We start from the raw sequence: 24,996 nt of genomic DNA, 5'->3' as shown, positions 1-24,996 counted from the left end.
CCCTGCAAAAATCAGGGGAGTGGCTGGAGAGTTTTAAAATATTTTTATTTTGAGCCAACAATTAAATTAGAAAGAAGTTTACACCAGTCAATAAGGGACTGGGCACTTTTGTCTTTTTCACTTTTTTCTGTGCAATACTCTTCAGCTAAAAATTAATGAAAAACCATTACCACAATGTGATTATTATAATAATATATACCTTTGCTTTGAGCTAGTTTCAAATATCCACCAACAAGTGAAGGATTCTTATCAACACTACCCATCACTATCATAATGTACGGGATCATTGGCCACGCCCATAAATAACCCGGGTGGGTATGTACTACTTTTTGAATGGCCCTGAGAGATTCGTCCAAAGAAAGATCAGAGAGAGATCTTAATATTAATGACATGTGAGGTTTCTATAATGCCAGGATACAAAATTATAAATAAAAACAAGTAAAAATAGTTTAACCTGATTAACAGTGACACTACTGGTGTTAGCATTGATGATTTTATCAAATACCTCTAACACCTATGAAAGGTAATAACTGACCACGCCCAGTTAAAATAAGCCCCACCTACCTCCTTATCCTCGTCGCACATTGAAGATAATGAATGTAAAGCAAAAAGGCAAGACTCACTCAACGAGGCTATACTTGACTCTAAAAGTGAATAAATTAATTATGGCATGTGTGCCTGCCCTTATGGTGGTGTTACTGTATCTACTGTAGTATGGGATATTTCATCAAAAATGACTACGAGAGAATTCTTCATTTTTATATTTTTTTCTGATACATATACATGTTCTTATGTTGTGTAGCAAGTTTGAGTTGATTCCGATCAAGTTTGGATTTTTTACGAATTTTTTAAGTTACTCCAAAATCGGGTGAAAGTCCCTGTACTATAGTACAGGGATTTTGGTCAAATTTTGGCAAAAATGACTACGAGAGAATTCTTCATTTTTATAACTTTTTCTGATACATATACATGTCCTTATGTTGTGTAGCAAGTGTGAGCTGATTCCGATCAAAGTTGAATTTTTTACGAATTTTTAAAGTTGCTCAAAAAGACCCTATATCGTATTTTAGGCTTTTTAAAGGACTCACTAGAAGGCATATACCAATAACTCATTGGTGCTCAGGGATTTTAGATGCTAGTCAGAATATAGAATAATAATTATAAGCAAAACTGAACTATGCATTTCAATCAAAACTCCATGTACATGTGCCTTTACTTACCAGTTATTTTCAATAATTCTGCCAGAGTTGCTTTGAGAAGCACTGGGTCACTGACATACCCAGCAAAAGCAGCCAACGATACAATACCATGTAAGGAAGGAGGCGGAGTTTGAAAACTACAAATTAATATTAAGGATGTGGGTGGTTTTTGGGCGTGGCTAACTCACACTTTAAACAGGAGGTTCTTGCAGCTCTCGTTGTCTTCAACAGCAAACGAACACATTGATAATGCCAGCAATAGCTGGGACTTACTATCAGGATCACAATCATCCACAAGTAACTGATACACTGAAATTAATAAAAAATAACAATAAGTATTTTTTTACATACTATTAATTATTTTTTTACTTTTTGCTGCTTCTGAAAACTTCCTTGCCCTAAACAGTGCCAAGGCTTGTCCCAGCCTGACGTCCGGTGCTTCCATGGCAACTAGTGACTCGTAACAACTCAACGCTTCGGAGTGAGATCCGGTCACACTACATGTATACATGTACATGTAAGCAACCTTCATCAAGAGTTACCTCAGCAACCTGGCGTGGTTATGCATCACAAGAGGTAAGTACCCACTACCTCCTTCTTCTTTCATGTGTGATAGTGAGAGACTTATAGACTCTTTGGCTTGTTTCATCATCCCCTCGTGTTCATAGAGCAATCCCAGGAGATTGAGGGCAAGAGAGTCTTTAGGATAACGTCTGACGTATTTCAATATACCGTCCCTAGCTTGTACTAGGCTCTGGTGAGCTTTGAGAGAGTGAGAAGGAGCTCCTTCTGTTAGTGTCTTACATACCCAATAAGCATAACCTAATGCTGATTCATCCTATAAGAACAATATACATGTAACAATAATGATGATGATGATGATGATAAATAAATAAACCAATAAATAAAATACATACAATAATGATGGATAAAATAACAAATGCCATATACACAATGTACATTACAATTGATACAATACATGTGATATCAGTTGACTCACATGATATTGAAGTTCACTGACGTTCTCCAAGAAGTTTCTGGTCTCCTCCGACTTGCCAAAGATTTCAGCGACTAACCCATCACCAATCCAACCTTGAGAATACATTGGGTCACACGACTGGGACCGTTCGAATGATAAATGAGCCAACTATAAATAAATTAATAAATAAGTTGATAAAAGCATCATCTTTCTTTCTTTCCCCTTCCTTCTCCTACTTTAACATTGTCATTGATGAGGTAAAGTGCACCAAGATTACTCCACACTACTGCATTCTACACATAATAATATCAATCAATCAATAAGTATCATGTGATAGTCACATGACATACATTTGGTTCAATCTTTAATGAAGAAATAAATGAATGCTGAGCCAAAGCATAATCCTTGAGAACTTATGGAGAGAGAGAGGGGGGGGGGGAGGAGGTAAGAGGAGTAATTTTTAATTGTTCACTTACTAGAGTGCATTGCTATTACTCCGAGGGCGTTCCAGTGAGTGTGGCCTCTCGGTGATAGAGTGATTGCATTTTTAATCAACTAAAACGTAAAACATTAATAATTTAAAATAAAATGTTAATATAAATACTTTTAATGAGATTTCTAAATATTCTTTTGAGACATCTTTATCGTCTTCAACCTAACATCATATTGTTTATTTATTTATTTGTTTAGTTGTTGTTGTTGTTGTTGTTTACCTCTGCTAGGTGGTAATAATTAAGTGCAAGATTGTGAAGAAGATAAGGAGATTTGCCATCACACAAATGAAGGCTGCACTTGTATGATCTATAGTACACAAAATATCAACATCATGAGTTTATTATCAAATAAATCGATTCTAACTAACTTCAGTCCAAGTTCAAGTAAAGCCTTTTTACCGATAATTTCTAATCCCTCATCGTTGCCTAGCAACTCGGAAGGAACGCTGACCCTGTGCAAAGAAATGCTGTGAAAATGGGTGGGGCCACGTGGTGTTACCTAGCAACAGTTTCGGCAATGCTATATAAGGAGAGACAAGAATCTCCAATCAGTTTCCACAGACTAATGAATGAGGGTTTTAGCTTTACTGCTCTGGAAAATAATAATAATAATAATAAATTAATAAATAATAATAATAATAATAATAATAATAATAAATAATGATAATAATTATACAACTAACAATAATATTAAATGACTTACTTGGATAGATCAATAAGAGCAAGCGATACATAGGAGACAGCTTTGGAGTCCAGTACATTATTGATGGCTAGCAGTGACAACTTATAATAGCTCTCAGCTCTACCTATAATCAGTACAATCTAAGTATAATTCCAAAATGCAAGAAATTCACAAATCGTGGACATGTATGTATATACATGTACATTTACATGCAAAAAAACTCCAAAATCAGACCAAACATCCTGTACTATAGTACAGGGATTTTGGCCAAATTTCATGAAAAATGGCTAGGAGAAAATTCTGTATTTTTATGATTTTTTCTGATACATATACATGTTCTTATGTTGCATAGAAAGTTTGAGCTGATTCCGATCAAGTTTGAATTTTTTATGAATTTTTAAAGTTGTTCAAAAATTGGGCCAAACACCCTGTACTATAGTACAGGGATTTTGGTCAAATTTCATCAAAAATGGCTAGGAGAGAATTCTCTATTTTTATAATTTTTTCTGATAGATATACATGTACTTATGCTACGTAGAAAGTTTGAACTAATTCTGATCAAGTTTGGATTTTTTATGAATTTTTAAAGTTGCTCCAAATGCCATGTACTGTATTGTAGTGCTTGTCAGCTCATGAAGCTCATGCTGTTTAGCTCACTTAGCATGCTTTAATGTGGAAACTCTACCACTCAATTACAATAATCAACTATTCCTCCAATACCTTTCAAAGCTGGTACATAATCATCCTGTAGCTCAAGGACTCGTGTGTAGCTGGCAACAGCTTCAGATAACAGACCAATCAACTGTTGTATAGCTGCTACCCTAGAGTATGTACAATGTACATAGAATGGAATATAATATAATGTGTATAGACTAACTGGTATTGTGAGAATATGGACTGTGGATTGAGCTAAGAGGATAAAGAGAGGAAAGGGAGAGAGAGAAGAAAAACAAAAGAGAGGAAAAGAGATCACTATAATATATTGTAATGTACACATGTACTTCAGTTGCTTTTTCAAATGCTTTCATTGCTGCAATGTTACTACCTCTTGAGAGATAAGCCTCACCTAAGCACTCCCATACATTGCTACACGATACATGTACGTACATGTACATAAGTGGGCGTGACATTAATAGGCGTGGCTTACCTATCAGAAACGTTCTGATGCAAAACTTTCAAATAACTATAAAATATATGACATTGTAAATTGTACATGTACATGTAGCTACCATTTAATAGCTTCGTCATATTGACTATGTCTTCTATGATATAGTCCTATTCTAAGCCACGCCTCTCTCGCCCTGTAACCAATAGCAACCACACGTCATGTTAAATCACTTACTCTGTAGGTGGAGATTTTTCTGTAATTTTGAGATAAACTTCATAAGCAGATTCCTGTGTAAAGTATTAAGTTGATAATTTTAGTTAATAACTAGCCACACCTCTTCACCCAATGCCGACAGACACTCCCCTAATGATATCCCAGCCTCAGTTAGACCAGGATGAATAGTAAATGCCTTTTTATAACATTTAACAGCACGACTGAAGGAGGAAAAATAGAGAGATTTTAGGAAAAATAAAACAACAAATGTACATACATGTGTATGATGAAACCTACTTGATATCATTAGCAACGTGTCTCTGATAGTGTCCCAGCATATTAAATACAGCTGGATTATAACTATCCAACTGACCTGCCTGTGACATAATAGAAAATAATAAAATGCGACATGTACATGTACCAAAAATTTTATATTCCTACCTTCACCAGTGAAGGATAAGACTTTGTTCTATTTCCATTATACCAGTTGGTATAACCAGCCCAATAATGATACTCACTGAACTGAGGACACTCATTTATAGCTAGCTGAAACCTACCAGGAGCAATGGAGATATAATTAATACTATGATGATTCTACAAGTACATACTTGTCATGTGCTTGATCAAAATCACCTCTAGCCACAAATAAATGACCCTATAACAGCAATTACAATAATAATATTATTATTATTCATGATACTTTTAATTCATTCAGTATTCCTTTCTCCTCATTGAGCAAGGAAGCTTTATCATTAATAATCTAAAAATATAATAAATTGATAATAAATCCAGTAAATGTGTATCATGTACTCCTTCAGCTTCATGTATCATTCCATTAGCAATGAGAGCCTTAACATACAGTCTGATCACATGACAGTCACATGACTCACTGTACAACTAGAAAGAAGAGAATACATGTATAATGCATATGCAAATAATGGTCCTTACCTTTTCACATGAAGTTAAAGCCTCTTGTTTATGATTACCCTCCAGGAGTTGAGCCTCAATTAGTAAGATACTGATCAGAATAATGACAAGAGATACATCAACCAACTACTTACTGGAATGAATGTGATACTTGTCTCCGTATGAAATAAGGTAAACTTCCCAAAGCTTCTAATCCTAAACTAATTAATAAATTATAAACTACAGTACATGTACATGTACCTTTCCGAGCATTATTAATGACAACTTCATAGTCGTGTGCCTTCATGTGACAGACACATGATACGAACCAGCCCTCACAGGAGTCTGGTAAAGAGACTGTCCCTATGTAAAGTCAATCACATGATCTATCATGTGACTGTATGTACCTTTACTGGCTAGTGTGCAAGCTTCTTTTATTTTTCTTGATTGTAGTAATACCAAACAATGAGAAATGAGCCACACTCCTTCTCTCTCCTCCTCCTCCTCCTCTCCTCTCTTGTCCAGTAACAGTGTTATTGCGATAAGATCCTCTTCAGTTAGTGGTTGAATGGACAGTACTAATATACCAGTAATAAAATAGTGTACATGCAGTTAAGAGTACCTTTTAAACACTTCCATATCTCCAGCTGGAGTAATGTCTCTTGGTTCTCTTTACTTTCTAGCATTTCACATTCCTCTTGTACCGTCTTCAATAAACTATCAATCACTTCTTCATCTTCCACTAACTACACAGTACACATTATACACAGAGTAATGGAGTGTGTATCATATATGACAGTTAGACACATGCACATAGAGTGACATAAGAGTGTTTACTATGAAATACAAATTTTCAAAGTTTTTTGGCTGATCAGGTTAAGCCCTTCTCAGGCCTTCTGTACCTTAATCCATTCCATGCAGGAGCTAATGAATAATGTTTGTATCTCTATCCTCTTAGTCTCTGTCAGAGAAGAAAGGAAGGATTTATAACTGCCTTCAATTAGCTGCCACTGGGTCTGGGAATATTGAGGATGACGTAGTAGAAATAATAATGACTTCTCAGTAATGGAACCAGAGGCAGAGGGAGAGACTAAAAGATATAAATAAGCTCCAGCTGCCTTAAGAGAGAAAGGGGGAAGGAAGGGATGAAGGAGAAAGAAGAGAGAGAGAGGGAAAATAAAGATAGAGAAGAGGAAGGGAGGGAGAAAAGAGACATTATGTACACAGGGATAATGTTCTTACCTTTTCTAATTGGCCTACATCCACATATAATGGAGCAAGTTTACAATACAAATTGAATTCTTTTTCTCCATCTCTACATAATGAGAGCATCAAACATGATGGTCATATGATGGTCACATGACTCACCCAGTCACAGTGTTTAGTATATGACTGTAAGTCTTAATTGCTTCCAACTTTTCATCTTTATCCTCTGGGCTGTACTTATCATACAAATCTGCCAAGCCCTAAAAATAATGATCACAATAGCTAAAATGTAATTGCAGAACCCTCACAGATCTTTTACATAAACTATTTACCTTCCAGGCCAGTATTTCTTTCTCATTAGAGGTTATTGCTATCCTGTACTGGTGTCTGGCCTCTCCTACTTCTTTTAGCAGTAAATGAGCTTTACCACACAACACATGAGCAAGGTAATGAGTGTCATCATGCCAAAATATAGCCTGTGAATTGATGAACAAGGCAACACATAATCAAAAAAACTTGCTATTTTTACCTGACACTGTTTGATAGCCTCAGGATAGTCTTCTCTGTCTAGAGCAGAACGAGCTGATTTAAGAAGAGATTTGACCTCTTTACTGGCAGCCATACTTATCTAATTAAAAGCGTGGGCGTCAAAACACCTGGCCACGCCTAGTCTGTTACGCCTGGTCTGGATGCCAAGAATTCCAAGCATGTTTCAAGGCTTAAGGCTAGCTAGTTTGCCTGGCCACGCCTAGTCTACAGCAGCAAGGTTCCCGCCACCACGCGGCAAAATGGCAAAGCAAGAGCTCGTCCTTCCAGTCAACGCAGCTATGGTTACAGATAAAATGGCAAAGCAAGAGCTCGTCCTTCCAGTCAACGCAGCTATGGTTACAGATAAAATGGCAAAGCAAGAGCTCGTCCTTCCAGTCAACGCAGCTATGGTTACAGATAAAATGGCAAAGCAAGAGCTCGTCCTTCCAGTCAACGCAGCTATGGTTACAGATAAAATGGCAAAGCAAGAGCTCGTCCTTCCAGTCAACGCAGCTATGGTTACAGATGGTATTTGTCGTACAGATGGAAAACTTAAGAAGCGTGATGAATTGCTCCATAGTATGGATATAGGAGGAAAACCTGAGGGCACCTTTCAATATCAGTCTGAGGCTGCCCAGTCAACTGCTCCTGATGAAGAGAGAGTGGTTATCTCAGGGCTGCTTATGAATAATGTCAATCCTGAGGAAAGGATAGTCATCCTGGGGAACCTAGACAATAGAGAGATTGGAGAAGAGCTAGGAAGAGGAGCTGGAGGTTGCAGAAATCAACAGTTTTCCTGTGAGCACATTGAAACTATAGACGATCAGGAGCTGGCACCATCAGACTACATTGACACCACTGCACCAACTGTTTGGGGATTCTATACAGAAGCTGGACCATAGCACTTACAATATATTCATAATTTTTGTGTGTATGTATTTACTTGTTTCAATAACAATATCACTTTTGCCTATAAAAGAAGGACCTCTACATTTACATGCATATATTCATGCAGTCAATATATCCTGGATTAATTAACACATTCAATATTCATGACTTGTAATGACATAGTTACACGTGGTCAGCTTTATGCACACACAGACACATACACAGAGATCACAAGAAGAAGCTGAGTGACTACCGTTCGTTCATCTCGTTCGTTCATCGTTCAGAAAACATTTTATCAAACTATTTTAGTAGTGTGAGTGTATGTTGCTATTTTGTTTGTTATCATTTGCTGTAACTTCTCTTTTCTCACTCTTTCTAAAACATTCCCATTCTTCCTTCATTTCCTCTTTCCTTTCTAACTCTCTCTCTTCTTCTTTTATTATTTGGTTAAGAATATTCGTGATCCTCCTAATTCAGTCATACAATCACACTACACATCATATGATGTTACATCCCTGCCTAAAATGCTCCACCCCATACTGCTGGTACCTCAAACACAGATTCACATTAACATTAGTAGCATATACACTAATACACCTCTGACAACACAAAATCCATTCCAAACAAATAATCTATGTATAATCAAAGGCTAACAGTCAGTACAGTGCTCTTGATTGATAGTATGAAACTATTAGTATCGGACAATGCATCTATACATACAACCCAATCTCTCTCTGCCATCAATTCCAATATACGCCTACATAAAGCAGCACCAACTGAGACCACCTATTAATAATACAATCACATAGTTATAAACCATGTACAATGAATTATTAACCTTTTCATTTGGTAATGAATTAAGATTCTTAATAGAATCTGGTGAACATACATCAGCCAGTAACTACATATAAATAATGGCTTACAAGCATTTGCTCTAATACTGTATTACCTGGTTAACTATAGTAGATATCACAGTAGCAATATGAGAGGAAGATTCTGTACCCAAAGTTACTAACAGTGATCTAAAGCATTAACATGGAGATGCTATCACTCTATACCTTGTGCATTACCTGAAGTATCCAATACATGATACTACTGAAAGTACATGGAGAAAAAAAGCAAGCCACTACAAACTGATGTTCACTGTATGTGTAACTGACCATCAATAGATTTCCCTGAGCACTGAGTACACAAGCAGTATACACCATTAGCATCCTGCAGAGGGAGGGAGAGGGAAAGTGAGGGAGCAAGGGGAAGCAGATGCCATGTAAAATTGGTCATCAAATGTCAATGTGTATAATTATGTTCTTCAGGCAAAGATTGCTCAGATTCTAATAGGAATAATCACATAAGATTCATCAACTAATAGGAATAATCACATAAGATACATCAACTAATAGGAATAATCACATAAGATTCATCAACTAATAGGAATAATCACATAAGATTCATCAACTAATAGGAATAATCACAAAAGATACATCAACCAACCACTTACTGGAATGAATGAGATACTTGTCTCCGTATGAAATAAGGCAAACTTCCCAAAGCTTCTAATCCTAAACTAATTGATAAATTATAAACCACAGTACATGTACATGTACCTTTCCAAGCATTGATGACAACTTCATAGTCGTGTGATGTCATGTGACAGACACATGATACGAACCAGCCCTCACAAGAGTCTGGTGAAGAGACTGTCCCTATGTAAAGTCAATCACATGATCTGTCAAGTGACTATATGTACCTTTACTGGCTAGTGTGCAAGCTTCTTTTATTTTTCTTGATTGTAGTAGTACCAAACAATGAGAAATGAGCCACACTCCTCTCTCCTCCTCCTCTCCCCTTTTGTTCAGTAAGAGTGTCATTGGGATAAGATCCTCTTCAGTTAGTGGTTGAATGGACAGTACTAATATACCAGTAATAAAATAGTGTACATGTAGTTCAGAGTACCTTTTAAACACTTCCATATCTCCAGCTGGAGTAATGTCTCTTGGCTCTCTTTACTTTCTAACATTTCACATTCCTCTTGTACCGTCTTCAATAAACTATCAATCACTTCTTCATCTTCCACTAACTACACAGTACACATTATACACAGAGTAATGGAGTGTGTATCATATATGACAGTTAGATACATGCACATAGAGTAACATAAGAGTGTTTACTATGAAATACAAATTGTCAAAGTTTTTTGGCTGATCAGGTTAAGCCATTCTCAGGCCTTCTGTACCTTAATCCATTCCATGCAGGAGCTAATGAATAATGTTTGTATCTCTATCCTCTTAGTCTCTGCCAGAGAAGAAAGGAAGGATTTATAACTGCCTTCAATTAGCTGCCACTGGGTCTGGGAATATTGAGGATGACGTAGTAGAAATAATAATGACCTCTCAGTAATGGAACCAGAGGCAGAGGCAGAGACTAAAAGATATAAATAAGCTCCAGCTGCCTTGAGAGACAGAGGGGGTAGGGGAGAGATAAAGGGAAAAAAAGAGAGAGGGAAAAGAAAAATTGAGAAGAGGGAGGGAGAGAGAAAGAGACATTAAATAATGGACATGCACAGTAATAATGTTCTTACATTTTCTAATTGGCCTACATCCACATATAATGGAGCAAGTTTACAATACAAATTGAATTCTTTTTCTCCATCTCTACATAATGAGAGCATCAAACATGATAGTCATATGATGGTCATAATGACTCACCCAGTCACAGTGTTTAGTATATAACTGTAAGTCTTTATTGCTTCCAACTTTTCATCATTATTACCAGGACTGTACTTATCATACAAATCTGCCAAGCCCTAAAAAATTAAAATCATGATAGCTAGAATGTAATCCCATGTCCATTACCATTAGTCCATAAAATTACGAAGTACAAAGCCAAAAACCATCACAAATCTTTTGCATAAACTATTTACCTTCCAGGCCAGTATTTCCTTCTCATTAGAAGTTATTGCTATCCTGTACTGGTGTCTGGCCTCTCCTATTTCTTTCAACAATAAATGAGCTTTACCACACAACACATGAGCAAGGTAATGAGTGTCATCATGCCAGAATATAGCCTGTGAATTGATGAACAAGGCAACACATAATCAAGAAAACTTATTTCTACCTGACACTGTTTGATAGCCTCAAGATAGTCTTCCCTATCTAGAGCAGAACGAGCTGATTTAAGAAGAGATTTGATCTCTTTACTGGCAGCCATACTTATCTAATTAAAAACGTGGGCGTAAGAACACTGGTGTCGTCTCGGTTAGTCATAGATAATTATAATCTATAATCTGTGGTTTAGTTTACAATAATTGTTTGTTGACAAAGCATGCGCATACTACTTGCAGCACGCTTCCCTCCACCACGCGGCAAAATGGCAAAGCAAGAACTCGTCCTTCCAGTCAACGCAGCTATGGCTACAGATGGTATTTGTCGTACAGATGGAAAACTTAAGAAGAGTGATGAGTTGCTCCATAGTGTGGATATAGGAGAAAAACCTGAGGGCACCTTTCAATATCAGTCTGAGGTTGCCCAGTCAAGTGCTCCTCATGAAGAGAGAGTGGTTATCTCGGGGCTGCTTATGAATAATGTCAATCCTGAGGAAAGGATAGTCATCCTGGGGAACCTAGATAATAGAGAGATTGGAGAAGAGCTAGGAAGAGGAGCTGGAGGTTGCAGAAATCAACAGTTTTCCTGTGAGCACATTGAAACTATAGACGATCAGGAGCTGGCACCATCAGACTACATTGACACCACTGCACCAACTGTTTGGGGATTCTATACAGAAGCTGGACCATAGCACTTACAATAATATTCATAATTTTTGTGTGTATGTATTTACTTGTTTCAATAACAATATCAGTTTTGCCTATAAAAGAAGGACCTCTACATTTACATGCATCATATGATGTTACATCCCTGCCTAAAATGCCTCACCCTAGACTGCTGGTACCTCAAACACAGCATTCAGATCAATAAAGCAGTTACACTGATACACCTCTGACAAAACAAATCCATTTCAAGAAATAAGCTTATGTCTAATCAAAGGTTAACAGTCAGTACTGTACTCTTGATTGATAGTATGAAACTATTAGTATCACATAGTGCATCTATACATATAACCCAATCTCTCTCTGCCATCAGTTCCAATATACGCCTACATAAAGCAACACCAACTGAGACCACCTATTAATAATACAATCACATATTAATAAACCATGTACAATGAATTATTAACCTTTTCATTTGGTAATGAATTAAGATTCTTAATAGAATCTGGTGAACATACATCAGCCAGTAACTACATATAAATAATGGCTTACAAGTTACGAGCATTTGCTCTATATTACTGTATTACCTGGTTAACTATAGTAGATGGTGCAGTAGCAATATGAGAGGAAGATTCTGTACCCAAAGTCACTAACAGTGGTCTAAAGCATTAACATAGAAATATTATGACTCTATACCTTGAGCATTACCTGAAGTATCCAATACATGATACTACTGAAAGTACATGGAGAAAAAAAAGCAAGCCACTACAAACTGATGTTCACTGTATGTGTAACTGACCATCAATAGACTTCCCTGAGCACTGAGTACACAAGCAGTATACACCATTAGCGTCCTGAGAGGGAAGGAGAGAGAAAGTGGGGGAGCAAGGGGAAGCAGAGCCATGTAAAATTGGTTATCAAATGTCAATGTGTAAAATTATGTACTACTTCAGACAAAGATTGCTCAGATTCATACAATAATTACAAGAAAAAATATTGGGCAGGGATTGTGGGCATTTGTGGCTCCCCTAATCGCCACAAACTCTCAGTCTCCCAGGAATGCAAAGATCTGGTATTAACCAACCCACATGGGGCCCATGCTGTATAGACTCAGTAGAGCTTGACTAAACAGGGTGCAGCCAAACATTCAGCAGCTGAAACCAATTGGGGTTATCAGCTACTACATAGTCTACATACATATGTTTAAGTGTTTTGTTTATCTATAATACCTGTATAGAAGCCCTACTGCATATACCACAGCCAATATAAAGGCAAGCCTCCAACAAATGGAGCTAATAAAAGGGAAAGAATAGAAGAGAGAGAATAAGATGCATATATATATCAGTTGTTCTGCTTACCAACTGATGATAATCAATCTCATTATTGTCAGTCTTTCCCTTTATGCTACACAAATCAAAACCATCATTACCTGATTCCATTATAAACCTAAAACACATATAGCATTACTATGATTATTAACAGCTACTACATAAAAAACCTCATTGAAGTTGCCCTCGCCTTCACATGATACATCCCTGAGGACCGCACCTCATTCAATTGAGATACACTAACAAACCTTGTATCAGCAGAAACTGGATTAGACGTTACTATCTAATTAGTGGGAGTGGTCATATATGCATAACCACACCCACAAACATCACTTTTAAAACTTCTTGTGCTTTTGATTGGTCAGAGTATTTAAAACAAGACCTGCTTGTTGACTGTAACACAGTATACCCTGTCACATGACTAGTTTATTAAAAGTTACAAGTGTATTCATGTACCGGCCTGACTTCCTTCGGGAAGAACTATGAGGTAGGTAGCGTCCCAGACTAGCCCCACCCCTTTAATTAATCTGTTGAACCATAACTGAGACTGGTGACCAATACTATCAGAGAAAAGGGCAGGGAGAGAATGAAAAACAAACAAAAAAAGGAAATAACATGTATAAGAGTCAAGACAGTGTGGGAAGGGAATTTTAATTCCTAGCTGATAAACTCACATATTTATTAATACAGATGATGTAGGAGAGTCAGACATTAATAACACTGTATATGAAAATAAATTAGCTTCTTTTACAATGTGTATACATTCATGTACATGTACTAGCCACTTCCGCTTACTTTTATTTGATATAATCTTTAACAGTTTACCTCGAAAGTGAATGAGCGATTCTGAAAATAATTCATCTGATCTTTTAAAATCTATTTTGCCTTATGGAGGAAAGGAACCAATCAATCATCAAATGATAAAGAGGTGCTTACATTTTTCTGCTTTATTTTGTTTTTCAAATAAAAAGAAATGATCTCTTATAGCCCAGGAATAAAAATTTGAATAAATAGACTGTGGGATTTTATCTCTAACTATAAAATAACAAGGAGAGAGAAATGAAGCAAAAGAAGAACATGTAAAAACAGGCAACACTCAATTTAAATGGCTCTTCGTACATACAACAATTACAACAATGTATGAAAGCTTTACATAAATATTTACACTAAGGTACTACTAATACTACTAATAGCTATCTCTTTTGGCAAGTCCCGCTGGCAAATATTCATTTTGCTCGGAAGCAGTTTAAACTTACTCCACAACATAATAACATGCATACATATTAGGAAATATATAAATGAAAATTCTCTCATAGCAATTTTTGCAGCTCATTTTATGACAAAATCTTAAAAGGCAATGTTACATGTAACTGATGTCCCCATACTTTTTAAAGGTATCCTCTTACACTGGTGAATATTAAGTAGTCTAGTGAGCAGTACAGTGTGTCCAACCTTCTCCCCTTGCCATTCCTTCACACGCATGTCTACAAAACAGCAGCTGCCATTATAAAAAGAGCCCCACTCACTTGAAAGCAAAATGATATCACCAGGTGTAAGTCTCTCTGCCCACTGGGCTGCTTCCCTCCAAAGAGTTAGTTTAAAGTGAAAGAGGGTTGGGTCTGAGAGAAGGACTGACGCAATGGCAACCTAGTCATTATTAAATATAAATATTTTGCTTCCCACTCATAAATAAATTTCAAAGTTTTTCAAAACTGAAAATCAACATTATTATGATAAGACTGACTTTCTCGCTGTTTTTCATATTTATTTCTCTGAGTGGATTAACTAGTTATGTGATCCAAAAAGACATACTCTAAAATGAAACAATACAGTCCCCTATGTCACACCCCTTACCTTGAGTGATGATTGCCAAAACAGACACAAGTTGACCAATCACGCTACAATCAACTAACGACTGGCAGCCAGGGGGCGGGGCATATTCAGGTTGCTTAGCAACTGTTTGAGAGATACAAGGCGGAGAATTAAATAAAAGTGGAGAGTTAGCGGTGTCGTATGAAGAATGAAAACCATAGATAGTTGATAGGTAACTAGGAAGAGAGGATTCTATTTGTGTGTCTTCTTCGTCAAGTTCTTTCAAGAAATCTTCTGACAGTTATCTGTGATAAAAACAAGAGATAAGGCACATTATAACTTACTTTTGAGTGTAATGATGTTGTTATCTTTTGAAAGTACAGTCCCTGCCTCCTCTAAATTGAGTTTTTTAGCAGGAGGGGAGCTTGAAGAAGCCATGATGTAGCACGTGGCCAAGCCACTCCTACTAATTAATTTTGAGCGTCAAAAATAATTAGTCGTACACGCCCATTTCCAGGAACTATAAATGTGTGATGGTGTTGCGTAGTATTTATGGTGCCAGCATAGCAGTATTCTTATCAGTGTTGTTGTGCTGTAAACTACGGTATACTACACAGAGTTAACAATAACAACTACAACTGTCAAACAATGTTAATCTCAAGGTTAATTATCATTTTATGGAGAAGCAATTTTACACATTATTGCACATCCGTCCAGCCCACAGTCGCAAAAGGCATTCATAACTCCAGCATATTTCACATTATGCCCTCTGTGACAGTTCTTCACACACTGGTAGCAGCAGCCCCCATGCGGATCAGGTATACAAGTGTAGCAACGATAGAATGGTTGTTTGACAAATTCTCGATTAGTAGAGGCATAAGTGCAGACTGCTTGCTTGTGCTTATACTTTCCGCAATCGCAATAGAACCTTTCGTTTTCACCCAGTGAGTGATAGATGAGACGATGGCCAGAGTGACAGTCATCAGCACAAAAATCACACACACCAAAGCACGAATCACCTCCCCAACAAGTCCAGCACTCGTAATAGCCTCTGGGTTTGTTGTACTCAAATTGGTCATAGGTGCATTTTGAGCCAAGGGAGCAGTCGATTCTGCAAGTCTTCAGTCCACAGTCGCAGTAAGCAGACATGACCCCTTCACATTTGACCCTGTGTCCACTGTGACAGACTTCCCGGCATCCCTCACATACACCTAAGTTGTCTCCAGTGAAGCAGTCGTAGCATCTGTAGAATTTTTGTTGCTTGAATGATGTTTTGGTTGAGCCATATGTACAGCAGGAACGGCGCCTGGGAGTGCTCGAATCAATGGAGAGCCCACCAAAAAGACCAGTAATTCTGGTGACTTCTATTGTTCGTTCTTCGTGGATCAAATGAACAGAGCCACCTTCCATGCGCAGCCTAGTACGAGAGGTATGAGAGCTTGAAGAAACTATTTCTTTCTTGTCAGCCATCGCACTAATGAATGCATACCAATTACCAAAACAAGGGGCTGTACCTTGTGGGCGTGTTTTGAAGTTATTAAAAAACAAAATGGCGTCTAGCTTGCCCCGTCCTGAAAGTTGGAAATGGTATCATTGGTTTTCAGCCAATAGATTGAGATCATGGTAAGTTTGTGAGCCTATTTAGTTTATATTTATTTCTCTAAAGGAGTCCTACAGCTCTCGCATTGTTGGCAGGTGCTGGAGTGACACTTGTTTATATGACTGACTGGCAAGTAGTCCTGAGATACGTCCCGTATGTGAGGGGAAAGTTCCCTCCAATAGAAGAAACGCCTGCTGGGAATGAAGAAGAAGGGGGAGACTGACTAATAAATATCATAGATAGTATTTAATGCATTTTGTTATGTTATTAGTTGACACTTATTTACGATTAGGGCGTGGCCCAGTTTAGTCCTATGAATATTTAATTAGATTTTATGGGCGTGGTATTAATTATGGCGGATTCTGCAGCAGGCACTGAAGATAAAAATCATGAGAAAAGTGGCTATTCTCCTGTTTTAGAAGAAACACTTTTCGTTGCAAAAGCTGGTGTGTCTTGTATAAACTGAGTGTTTTAATTTTTATATATTTCCTGTGTTATTATTGCTTTTAAAGGGCTAAGATTAAGAATGAGTGAAGTGGCCATTGCTACAGCTCTACAATATTATCACACCTTTCAGAGCACCATGGAAAAGAACCGCTTTGATGAGAATGTGAGTAAAGTAGTACCTTACGGTGCAAAGTTTTTGAGGTCTGTAAATTTTGCAAAAAAATTTCCTAAAAGTTTGCAGACTTATATATACTCCTCATCACTTGTTTATAGTTGGTTGCAATGGCTTGTCTCTTCCTTGCTGCTAAAGCTCAGGAGGTTTCATTAAGACTAAGTGACCTTGTTAACACCTGCTACCAGTAAGATATGCACAATTTAAAATATAGAGACACACCTCAAAACATATATGTACATGTATATTAAAATAATTTATTAGGGACTGGAGAATTAATGTTTGATTCCGTTCCTCTCTTTATCTTAGTATACTTCATCATGATAAGCCACAGCTTGAAGTATCTAGTCTCTACTGGCAGTTAAAGGAAAGTGTTGCTAAAATGGAACTAGTACTTTTAAGAGCTTTAAAATTCGAATTTCAATTAGATCTTCCGCATAGAGTTAAGTGCATGCTCAGTATATTATCAGTATACTTATGAAATACTATTAGTATTCTATTAGGATATTTTTACTATTAGTATTCTGTTAGGATATTTTTAATGTTGGTTACAATTATTCAGAATTATACCTTTCATTTTCTCATTCCAGTATCTTCTCCATCACTTGCTCTCTCTCTCCCACTGGGTCGAACCCTCTCAATGGCACTCAAGTCACGTGACCAGGTTGTCATGGTCCCTCCTTCAAGACTCCTTTCACACGACACTAAACCACATACACCCACCAAACAAAATGGCCGTCGCAGTTCTCTACCTAGCGGTGAAGGTTTCTAGACTCGTGATACCTTCACCAGGATCAAGATACCAATGGTGGGAGGTAAGTAGCAAGTGTTACATTGTATAGTTGATAATATTAATATACTGATACACATCATATCAGACTATCAGTATATTCTATATGACTCAAAGTATTAAAAAAATATATTTATTTGCTATTTCTTGAGGTGATGTGTCCTGGAGTGACAGAGCCAGAACTGCAGACATTGTGTGAGGCAATAATGAATTTATATCAAAATGAAAAATGATTAATTACTCTGTAATATAATTACATGTATGTATGTATTATTTTTAATACTTTGCATATGGAAATTTTTCATCAATGATGCGATCAGTCGTTACTATGTTTAAATATAATTTATATTAACTGCTTGTCATGTTAATAATAATAATAATAATAATAATAATGATTACAATGTTTGTTACCATTAAGCATAATAAACAAGATTGTTTTTCTTTTTTGCTTGAACTTCCATTATCCCTAAACAAACAAACCAAAATAGATGTACAGTACATGAAGTAACAGTCTCTCTTTTCTCCCTCTCTCCTTCCTTACCATCCATGTAATCTTCATGAGACAACTCTGTTGATCCTCTTCTTAATGCCAGCATACCCTAAAAACAAATAACCATAATTTTCATCATAAAAAAGCATCTAGGATGGATGCAATAAAAAAGGTTTTAGTGAAACAGAAATTTCATCATCAACCATCAACCCCTTCTCCTCTCTCCTTCTTACTGCTTCAACACAGACAGCCTTGCACTGAGCACCATTAAAGTCCTCAGTGCAGCGAGCCAGTTCCTCAAAATCAACGTCAGTGCTAACGTTCATCTTTCTTGAGTGAATCTTCATTATCTGCTCCCTAGCCTTTTGAGTCGGTAACGGGAACTCGACCTTCCTGTCCAACCGACCTGTTTAATAACTATTAATTAACTTGACCACACCCAACACAGTCTAACCTGATCTTAGTAGGGCAGGGTCAAGTGTGTCTACTCTATTGGTAGCTGCGATGACCTATGGGTGTGGTTAAGAGGTGAGGCCACACCCATTCTATATTGTTACCTTGACTTCGCTGGTAGAGCTGAATCCGTCTAACTGATTGAGTAGCTCTAACATTGTTCTCTGGACTTCTCTATCTCCTTCCTTCTCACTAGCAAAACGCTGGAAAAAATAAGAAAAATTAAAAGTTAAGCACAAAATTGTATAGTTAAGCCATACAATTTTTACTGGCTGCAACTTATCAAAAATTTAGTCTCCTTACCTTAGTGCCTATTGCATCTAATTCATCAATGAATATGATTGCTGGGGATTTCTCCTTTGCTAAAGCGAAGGCATCTTGTACCATTTTGGCACCATCACCGATAAACATCTGAGAGAGACAGAAAAAACAAAATAGAACCTATAAATATTATTTTTAATATATTTCTTATACTAACCTGTACTAACTGAGGTCCTGCCAGCTTAAGGAAAGTGGCCTAAAGTAGTAATTTATTATTAATTATTTATTCAAAATTATTTATTTTTCTTTTACTTTAGTTTGAGCTGCACAAGCTCTTGCCAGGAGAGTCTTCCCAGTTCCAGGAGGTCCGTATAATAACACGCCTATATTTGGTCGTATAAGACACACCTACAGCCACACCCATAATACCTTTAGGTGGCTGTATCCCTATGTTTTCAAACTTTTCTTTGTGAGTCATTGGAAGGACAATGGCCTCCACTAACTGGAGGGAGAGAGAGAGAAAGAGGATAGAAAGAAATAAATAATGGCTGCATACTTCTTCAATTTGTTTGTCAAGTCCACCAATATCTCCATACGTTTCTGTTGGTTTCTCATCAACCTCCATTGCTTTCACACGGGAATCATACCTACATTGTAGAGATGTAATGTAATTTTTAAAATGAGATTTGTAATATATACATGTCACAAGGCTATAAAATGAAATTATAGCTTTGGCAAAATGCAATATTTGCATGTATAGCATGAAGCATAACATCAATATTTCTTTCTAGCATGGCCCATTATGTCTTTTGTCAAAATTTTGAGCAACTTCAAAAATTCATAAAAAATCCAATTTTGATCGGAATCAGTTCAAACTTGCTAAACAACATAAGAACATGTATATGTATCAAAAAATATTACAAAAATGAAGAATTCTCTCCTAGTCATTTTTGGCGAAATTTAGCCAAAATCCCTGTACTATAGTACAGGGACTTTGGCCCAATTTTTGAGTAACTTAAAAAAATCGTAAAAAATCCAATTTTGATCGGAATCAGTTCAAACTTGCTAAACAACATAAGAACATGTATATGTATCAAAAAATATTACAAAAATGAAAAATTCTCTCCTAGTCATTTTTGGCAAAATTTGGCCAAAATCCCTGTACTATAGTACAGGGACTTTGGCCCAATTTTTGAGTAACTTTAAAAATTCGTAAAAAAAATCCAATTTTGATCAGAATCAGTTCAAACTTGCTAAACAACATAAGAACATGTATATGTATCAAAAAAAATTATAAAAATTGAGAATTCTCTCTTTGCCATTTTTGACAAAATACCAAGCACTACAATAGTCGATGGTCTTTCAATCATTGCAGGAGCAGATAATGTCACAAAAATGACTAGAAAAGTTATAAATTAATTAATCTTACTCGGGAGGAAGCGTATCCAATATAAGATAAGAGTCTTTATTCACACCCTATCAGGGATTTTAATAATGGGCGTGGCCATATAATCAAAAGACTCCACCTACCACTAAATCTCCTGGTTTGAGCTTCTCTGGATCAACAAGGCCAATGACTGGCAGGAAATATGTCTAAAGAAAGGTAGATTTAATATGTCAGTAATCTTCATTCCCTCTGTGCTTCCATTACTTGTCTTGTTGATGTTTTTATTACGGCAGATTTTCCTTTTCTTTGAGAGTCTAAATCCATATGACCGCCATCTTCCTCCTCCTAAGAATAAATATTGATTAATAATAATTATTTTTAAAATAATTAATATATATACCTGTTCTAATGGGTCTATATCCAGGAGCTTCATGTAAAAGACAAAATAATTAAAATAGAATAAAAATATGACGTACCTCTACTACATTTGATACCAAATAAGGAAGTACTTTGAACACTTTAATCTTCTCGTTATTTTCCTATTTAATTAATTAATTAACAATTTTAAAAATAATCTTTACAAAACCTTTATTTTTTCTTTCATGCTTTGTTGCTCGTGACTAATTCGTGCAATTTCGCTTTTCATAATCTGTTGTGAAAAAAGAAAGGGGTGCATGTGACGTCACACAATTGACCACGCCCACCTTCACATCGTTGTCCAGTAGTCTGGCTCTACTGATTATTTCTTCTACACCCATTCTTAGGACATCATCTCCCAAAGCAGCCTACAAAATACAATTTACAACAAGGAGATCCTTAGAAAAACAAACCTCTGCTTCTTCCCATATGCTCTTGTCCTCCAAAGTCGTCATTTTCCCAATGTTCAAAATTACTTTTTATTTCCAATTACTCTCGTAATTAGATTATTAACGGCACTGTACCACCCACGCACTGCCATGTTTTCCATAGCAGCGCGTAAACTATGAAACTTTAAAAATCCAACTTCAAGTGGAAAATGGATCAACTTGTGTTTGCTGTAGTGTCTCCAGCTCAGGATTTCAATGTTCTAGTGGATTTGCTACCTGTAGTACACTCTGGCTGTCTCTGTGACTCTCTACGTCCCTCTTCATCTTCAAATATTTCTCATAACTTAGCTCCAAAGCCATGGGGCAGCGACTGTACGTTGAAAAACTGCTTCCACTCTACACACTGCAAGTCATCAAATAGCAATACTAGTAATAGTAGTAGACTCAGGCACGGGAGGGTGAGGTGGATAACAGAAGACATCCAAGGTGATAAGAGAAATAGTGATCATTCTCACACAAGGCACTGTAGCGTATCAAGACTCACATTTGCCGGGAGCTCTACTTCAATGATACGCTTTGATTTCAACCACCAAGCCTCACCGTACCTTGCCATTAATGACTACCGGCTCTCACACACATACCCAAACATGCAGCCGCCCTCCATTAGAAGAGAAAACAGAAGAAAGGCAGCCTCTGCCTCTCCCTCTGTTGATAGATGTTGCTCTCATCCCAACCATTCAACAGCAGCTCAGACTCTAGCAACTGCAGTAAGGAAAATACCATCACTCACTCTTCCAAGGACGATACTGATAAACCCAGACTATCCTGAGTCTACAAGAAGAAAGACTAAACTAGGCAGCGCCAGTAGCAGTAGCAGCACGACTAATATCGAGTTGGAAAAAAGGAAAAAGCAACTCTCATCTTCTTCTCTTGCAGCCCCAAAGCCTCCCCTCAAATCAGTGATGGATACAAACATATCCTTCAAGCTCTGTTGGCTGGAGCAGCCTTCCTTTCTTGTGCAGCCCACAAAGTCACTGGATATTGTTAGGCGAGCGTCGGAAAACGGAATCATGGAACTGAAGAAGCATCGCCAGAAGCAAATGCCTTCTTCGTCCAGCAAGAGCAAGAATGGAGAGGATGGGAATGGAGTTGTGGTGAGACAGTCACCAAAATCAGGTCTAATACACACTGACACACACACCAGCTTTACACAGCAATATATGCTAAAGCCACCAAGAGCTACAGACATTGAGACAAACACCACATGCAGTTCAGACAGCATGCACTCAATTATCACTATTAACAGTCCCTGGGGGACAAACTGTTGAAAAAAAGAAGTGACTGAATAAAATACAATAAGACACGAAATGGTGCAATAATAATAATAATTAATACATTTACACCTGTGTAATAGTCATTTGAATAATAAAATAAGAGATTATGCTATAACAATTAATAAGTTTTGTTTTTAATTTTTGAATTACCAGGCACCAATGCACTCCCACTGTGCTCCCATAGTTCAAGACCTTGTTTCAATACAATTGAAGCATCACTCCCTAATAGCTACATTATGTACAAACATCATTAATGAAATAGTTATTTTACTTTTTAACTTACTTGGTCAAAAAGTTTAAGAGCCTGTACTATGCTCTTTGACATTAACAAAGCTCTTTTCCGATGAAGTATCAAACTAATGGCAATGTATATGAGTACAGAATAAGAGCCTCCAATAAGCCTATCCCAAATTCTATAATAATTGAGAGCTAAAATTAATATTTTCAATATAAAAAATTATACTCACATTTCTATCTCGGGCAAAGGAAATTCATTCAGGAAGCATTCAAAAAACCACCTGCAATATAAAAAATAAAAATACAATTAATATAAATTACAGCTGCTACCTTTTACAAGGGATTTGCTGTAAAACTCCAAGTGTTGATAAATGACAATAAAGAACGTTTTCTTTTTGAATTAAATAACTCATTAGCTCTTCTAACTAAACAAAGAAAACTGCAATATAACCTTAAAAATTAAATTACAATACCATTTCTTTAGTGTGTTCCCTGATGCTATTGATAATGGCAGTAAATCCAAGAAAACAGAAATAAATTTCCATTTCATCTCCGTCGATACAATCCAAAAACACCTTAGCAACATCATGAAGGCTTTTACGCAGTGAAGAGTCTCTCTTGATTTCTGAAAATCTCCCCTTTTCAAGGCCGTACATGTACACAAGGTTCTCAATGGGTGAGATTGGACTACCTCCAGTTACTCTATAAGACGCAGGTGGTGGAATGTGTACAGCGTTCAATACTGAGAGAGAATGCTTCAAGTCTTGGAACTGTTCAATCTTCTGGTCTCTTACATATTTCTGTGTCTCTGGGTCTTGATGACAAGGGACAGCACCTACAGTAGATGTACTAGTTATGAGATGCTTAAGATTTTTAAATTTCAAAAATAACATCATTAAAAGTACAGGCAAGGTATGTCCCATAATAAAGCCAATGTTTTGTCAATGTATTCATAATCTATTGTGTGATTGATTTCCTGCAACCCAAGTCTCTCTAAGGCTATAGCAACTCCTCTATATCTCACTTACCAAGTAGTATCTTCCATACTAGTGGCCTGTATAAAGCAGGGAGTGAGTTTTTCAGGCAAAATGCCTTCAATCTTGGCAAATCTGGTGATAATTAATCAAAATTTTAAAATACTGTCTTTACAAACCTATCAAATCTGCTTTCAATTGGTTTTCTAGCTGACTGATTGATTTCTCATTCTCTCTAAACCCCAGAGTCTCGTAATATGCACTCCTAAAGTTCTTCCCTATTCCTTCTTCAGTCATTGGTGACCACGCCCAGCCACGCCCACAAACATTACAAGCAATGAGCTCCACCTATTTTTGCTGCATTCTTTCTTTTCATTATAAAAATAGCAAAGCAGAAGCAGAGCGGATTAAAAATTCACGAGTATGACTGGACTAGCAATAGCAGTTTTAATTTGCCTTCCTTTAGTCCACTGTAAGTAACATAAACTGACTAAAGTCCTCATGTTATTTGTTAATAGGTTGCACGAGTGGTGAGCTACAGCTTGTAAATGGAGACGTCCCAGAGCAAGGTCGTGTTGAAATATGCATTAATGGTACATGGGGGACTGTCTGTGATGATCATTGGAATCATTCTAACGCTCAAGTTGTATGCAGACAGTTGGGATATCTCAATGCAGGTACTAAACTAGTTCACACAGCAACAGAAACAATTGTAGGTTTGATAAACTAAGCCAACTCCAATAAATTTGCTTATTTCATTAGATTTATTTGATATCACCTGCATAAATTGTGCATATATATACATGTATGTATATATATGAATTGAATTGGAGTGACATAATTTGTATTTTCATACCTCTATGTAGGACCTAGATTTTACAGTGACGCATATTTTGGAGCTGGTACAGGTAAAATATTTCTAGATGATGTTCGCTGTGC

The 24,996-nt window shown here is 36.8% G+C and overlaps 6 protein-coding genes across 13 annotated transcripts; 1 reads left to right on the top strand and 5 right to left on the bottom strand.

Annotated features, from left to right (window-relative positions):
- Positions 1–41: 41 nt before the first annotated feature.
- LOC105312824 (tetratricopeptide repeat protein 37-like) lies at positions 42–11,435 on the bottom strand. Of its 5 annotated transcripts, none has more exons than XM_019996713.1 (39): positions 11,318–11,435; positions 11,124–11,267; positions 10,909–11,006; positions 10,782–10,854; positions 10,437–10,652; positions 10,157–10,280; positions 9,951–10,112; positions 5,843–5,944; positions 5,737–5,797; positions 5,624–5,693; positions 5,486–5,572; positions 5,376–5,435; positions 5,284–5,330; positions 5,117–5,228; positions 4,973–5,052; positions 4,797–4,896; positions 4,697–4,749; positions 4,584–4,655; positions 4,502–4,537; positions 4,356–4,440; positions 4,232–4,263; positions 4,075–4,175; positions 3,376–3,478; positions 3,172–3,264; positions 3,041–3,124; positions 2,892–2,979; positions 2,783–2,833; positions 2,655–2,733; positions 2,529–2,590; positions 2,415–2,471; positions 2,200–2,346; positions 1,742–2,037; positions 1,569–1,696; positions 1,388–1,508; positions 1,221–1,336; positions 565–644; positions 455–514; positions 200–401; positions 42–145 (listed from the first exon to the last, which is right to left on the bottom strand). In XM_019996713.1, the coding sequence occupies exons 1-39, from the start codon at positions 11,408–11,410 to the stop codon at positions 45–47; spliced, it is 3,876 nt and encodes a 1,291-aa protein (XP_019852272.1). In that variant the 5' UTR covers positions 11,411–11,435; the 3' UTR covers positions 42–44. The 5 variants fall into 5 exon arrangements, with proteins under 5 accessions (XP_019852272.1, XP_019852271.1, XP_019852270.1 ...); XM_019996712.1 differs by lacking the exon at positions 9,951–10,112 and adding an exon at positions 5,989–6,159; XM_019996711.1 differs by lacking the exons at positions 9,951–10,112; positions 10,157–10,280; positions 10,437–10,652; ... (2 more) ...; positions 11,124–11,267; positions 11,318–11,435 and adding exons at positions 5,989–6,159; positions 6,204–6,327; positions 6,484–6,699; ... (2 more) ...; positions 7,120–7,263; positions 7,317–7,430.
- A 744-nt stretch (positions 11,436–12,179) lies between these two features.
- On the bottom strand, positions 12,180–15,596 carry LOC105312823 (protein FAM35A-like). 4 transcript variants are annotated; one of them, XM_019996716.1, is made up of 18 exons: positions 15,451–15,596; positions 15,149–15,400; positions 15,039–15,079; positions 14,821–14,941; positions 14,680–14,778; positions 14,231–14,329; positions 14,090–14,179; positions 13,969–14,038; positions 13,751–13,854; positions 13,628–13,704; positions 13,465–13,577; positions 13,325–13,412; positions 13,196–13,258; positions 12,766–12,820; positions 12,675–12,699; positions 12,554–12,626; positions 12,434–12,496; positions 12,180–12,381 (listed from the first exon to the last, which is right to left on the bottom strand). In XM_019996716.1, exons 1-18 carry the CDS (start codon positions 15,542–15,544, stop codon positions 12,238–12,240), a joined length of 1,671 nt encoding a protein of 556 aa, XP_019852275.1. In that variant the 5' UTR covers positions 15,545–15,596; the 3' UTR covers positions 12,180–12,237. The 4 variants fall into 4 exon arrangements, with proteins under 4 accessions (XP_019852275.1, XP_019852276.1, XP_019852278.1 ...); XM_019996717.1 differs by having other exon boundaries at positions 12,675–12,696; XM_019996719.1 differs by having other exon boundaries at positions 13,969–14,014.
- Positions 15,597–15,781: 185 nt separating this feature from the next.
- LOC105312822 (uncharacterized) lies at positions 15,782–16,576 on the bottom strand. The gene has a single exon (XM_011405756.1). The coding sequence runs from the start codon at positions 16,574–16,576 to the stop codon at positions 15,782–15,784; it is 795 nt and encodes a 264-aa protein (XP_011404058.1).
- A 59-nt stretch (positions 16,577–16,635) lies between these two features.
- LOC100640542 (cyclin-related protein FAM58A-like) lies at positions 16,636–18,452 on the top strand. The gene is made up of 7 exons (XM_019996720.1): positions 16,636–16,729; positions 16,773–17,152; positions 17,219–17,316; positions 17,427–17,512; positions 17,635–17,767; positions 17,916–18,140; positions 18,268–18,452. The coding sequence occupies exons 2-7, from the start codon at positions 17,041–17,043 to the stop codon at positions 18,346–18,348; spliced, it is 735 nt and encodes a 244-aa protein (XP_019852279.1). The 5' UTR covers positions 16,636–16,729; positions 16,773–17,040; the 3' UTR covers positions 18,349–18,452.
- LOC100637883 (26S protease regulatory subunit 6A-B) lies at positions 18,443–21,626 on the bottom strand. Its single transcript, XM_003386691.3, has 18 exons — positions 21,537–21,626; positions 21,411–21,491; positions 21,293–21,355; positions 21,183–21,245; positions 21,107–21,133; positions 20,971–21,051; positions 20,850–20,912; positions 20,749–20,795; positions 19,876–19,966; positions 19,749–19,821; positions 19,632–19,702; positions 19,537–19,575; positions 19,362–19,469; positions 19,163–19,261; positions 19,060–19,114; positions 18,839–19,011; positions 18,657–18,714; positions 18,443–18,581 (listed from the first exon to the last, which is right to left on the bottom strand). Exons 1-18 carry the CDS (start codon positions 21,576–21,578, stop codon positions 18,529–18,531), a joined length of 1,287 nt encoding a protein of 428 aa, XP_003386739.1. The 5' UTR covers positions 21,579–21,626; the 3' UTR covers positions 18,443–18,528.
- Positions 21,627–22,805: 1,179 nt separating this feature from the next.
- On the bottom strand, positions 22,806–24,392 carry LOC100637758 (TBC1 domain family member 7-like). The gene is made up of 7 exons (XM_003386690.3): positions 24,237–24,392; positions 24,112–24,192; positions 23,557–23,918; positions 23,414–23,508; positions 23,314–23,364; positions 23,130–23,259; positions 22,806–23,075 (listed from the first exon to the last, which is right to left on the bottom strand). The coding sequence occupies exons 1-7, from the start codon at positions 24,352–24,354 to the stop codon at positions 22,965–22,967; spliced, it is 948 nt and encodes a 315-aa protein (XP_003386738.1). The 5' UTR covers positions 24,355–24,392; the 3' UTR covers positions 22,806–22,964.
- Positions 24,393–24,996: the final 604 nt, after the last annotated feature.

Source organism: Amphimedon queenslandica, unplaced genomic scaffold (genome assembly GCF_000090795.2).
Source record: "Amphimedon queenslandica unplaced genomic scaffold, v1.1 AMPQUscaffold_13401, whole genome shotgun sequence".
Taxonomy (NCBI): Eukaryota; Metazoa; Porifera; class Demospongiae; order Haplosclerida; family Niphatidae; genus Amphimedon; species Amphimedon queenslandica.
The sequence above is the reverse complement of the archived record's forward strand: the minus strand, read 5'-3'. Positions and strand labels throughout refer to the sequence as shown.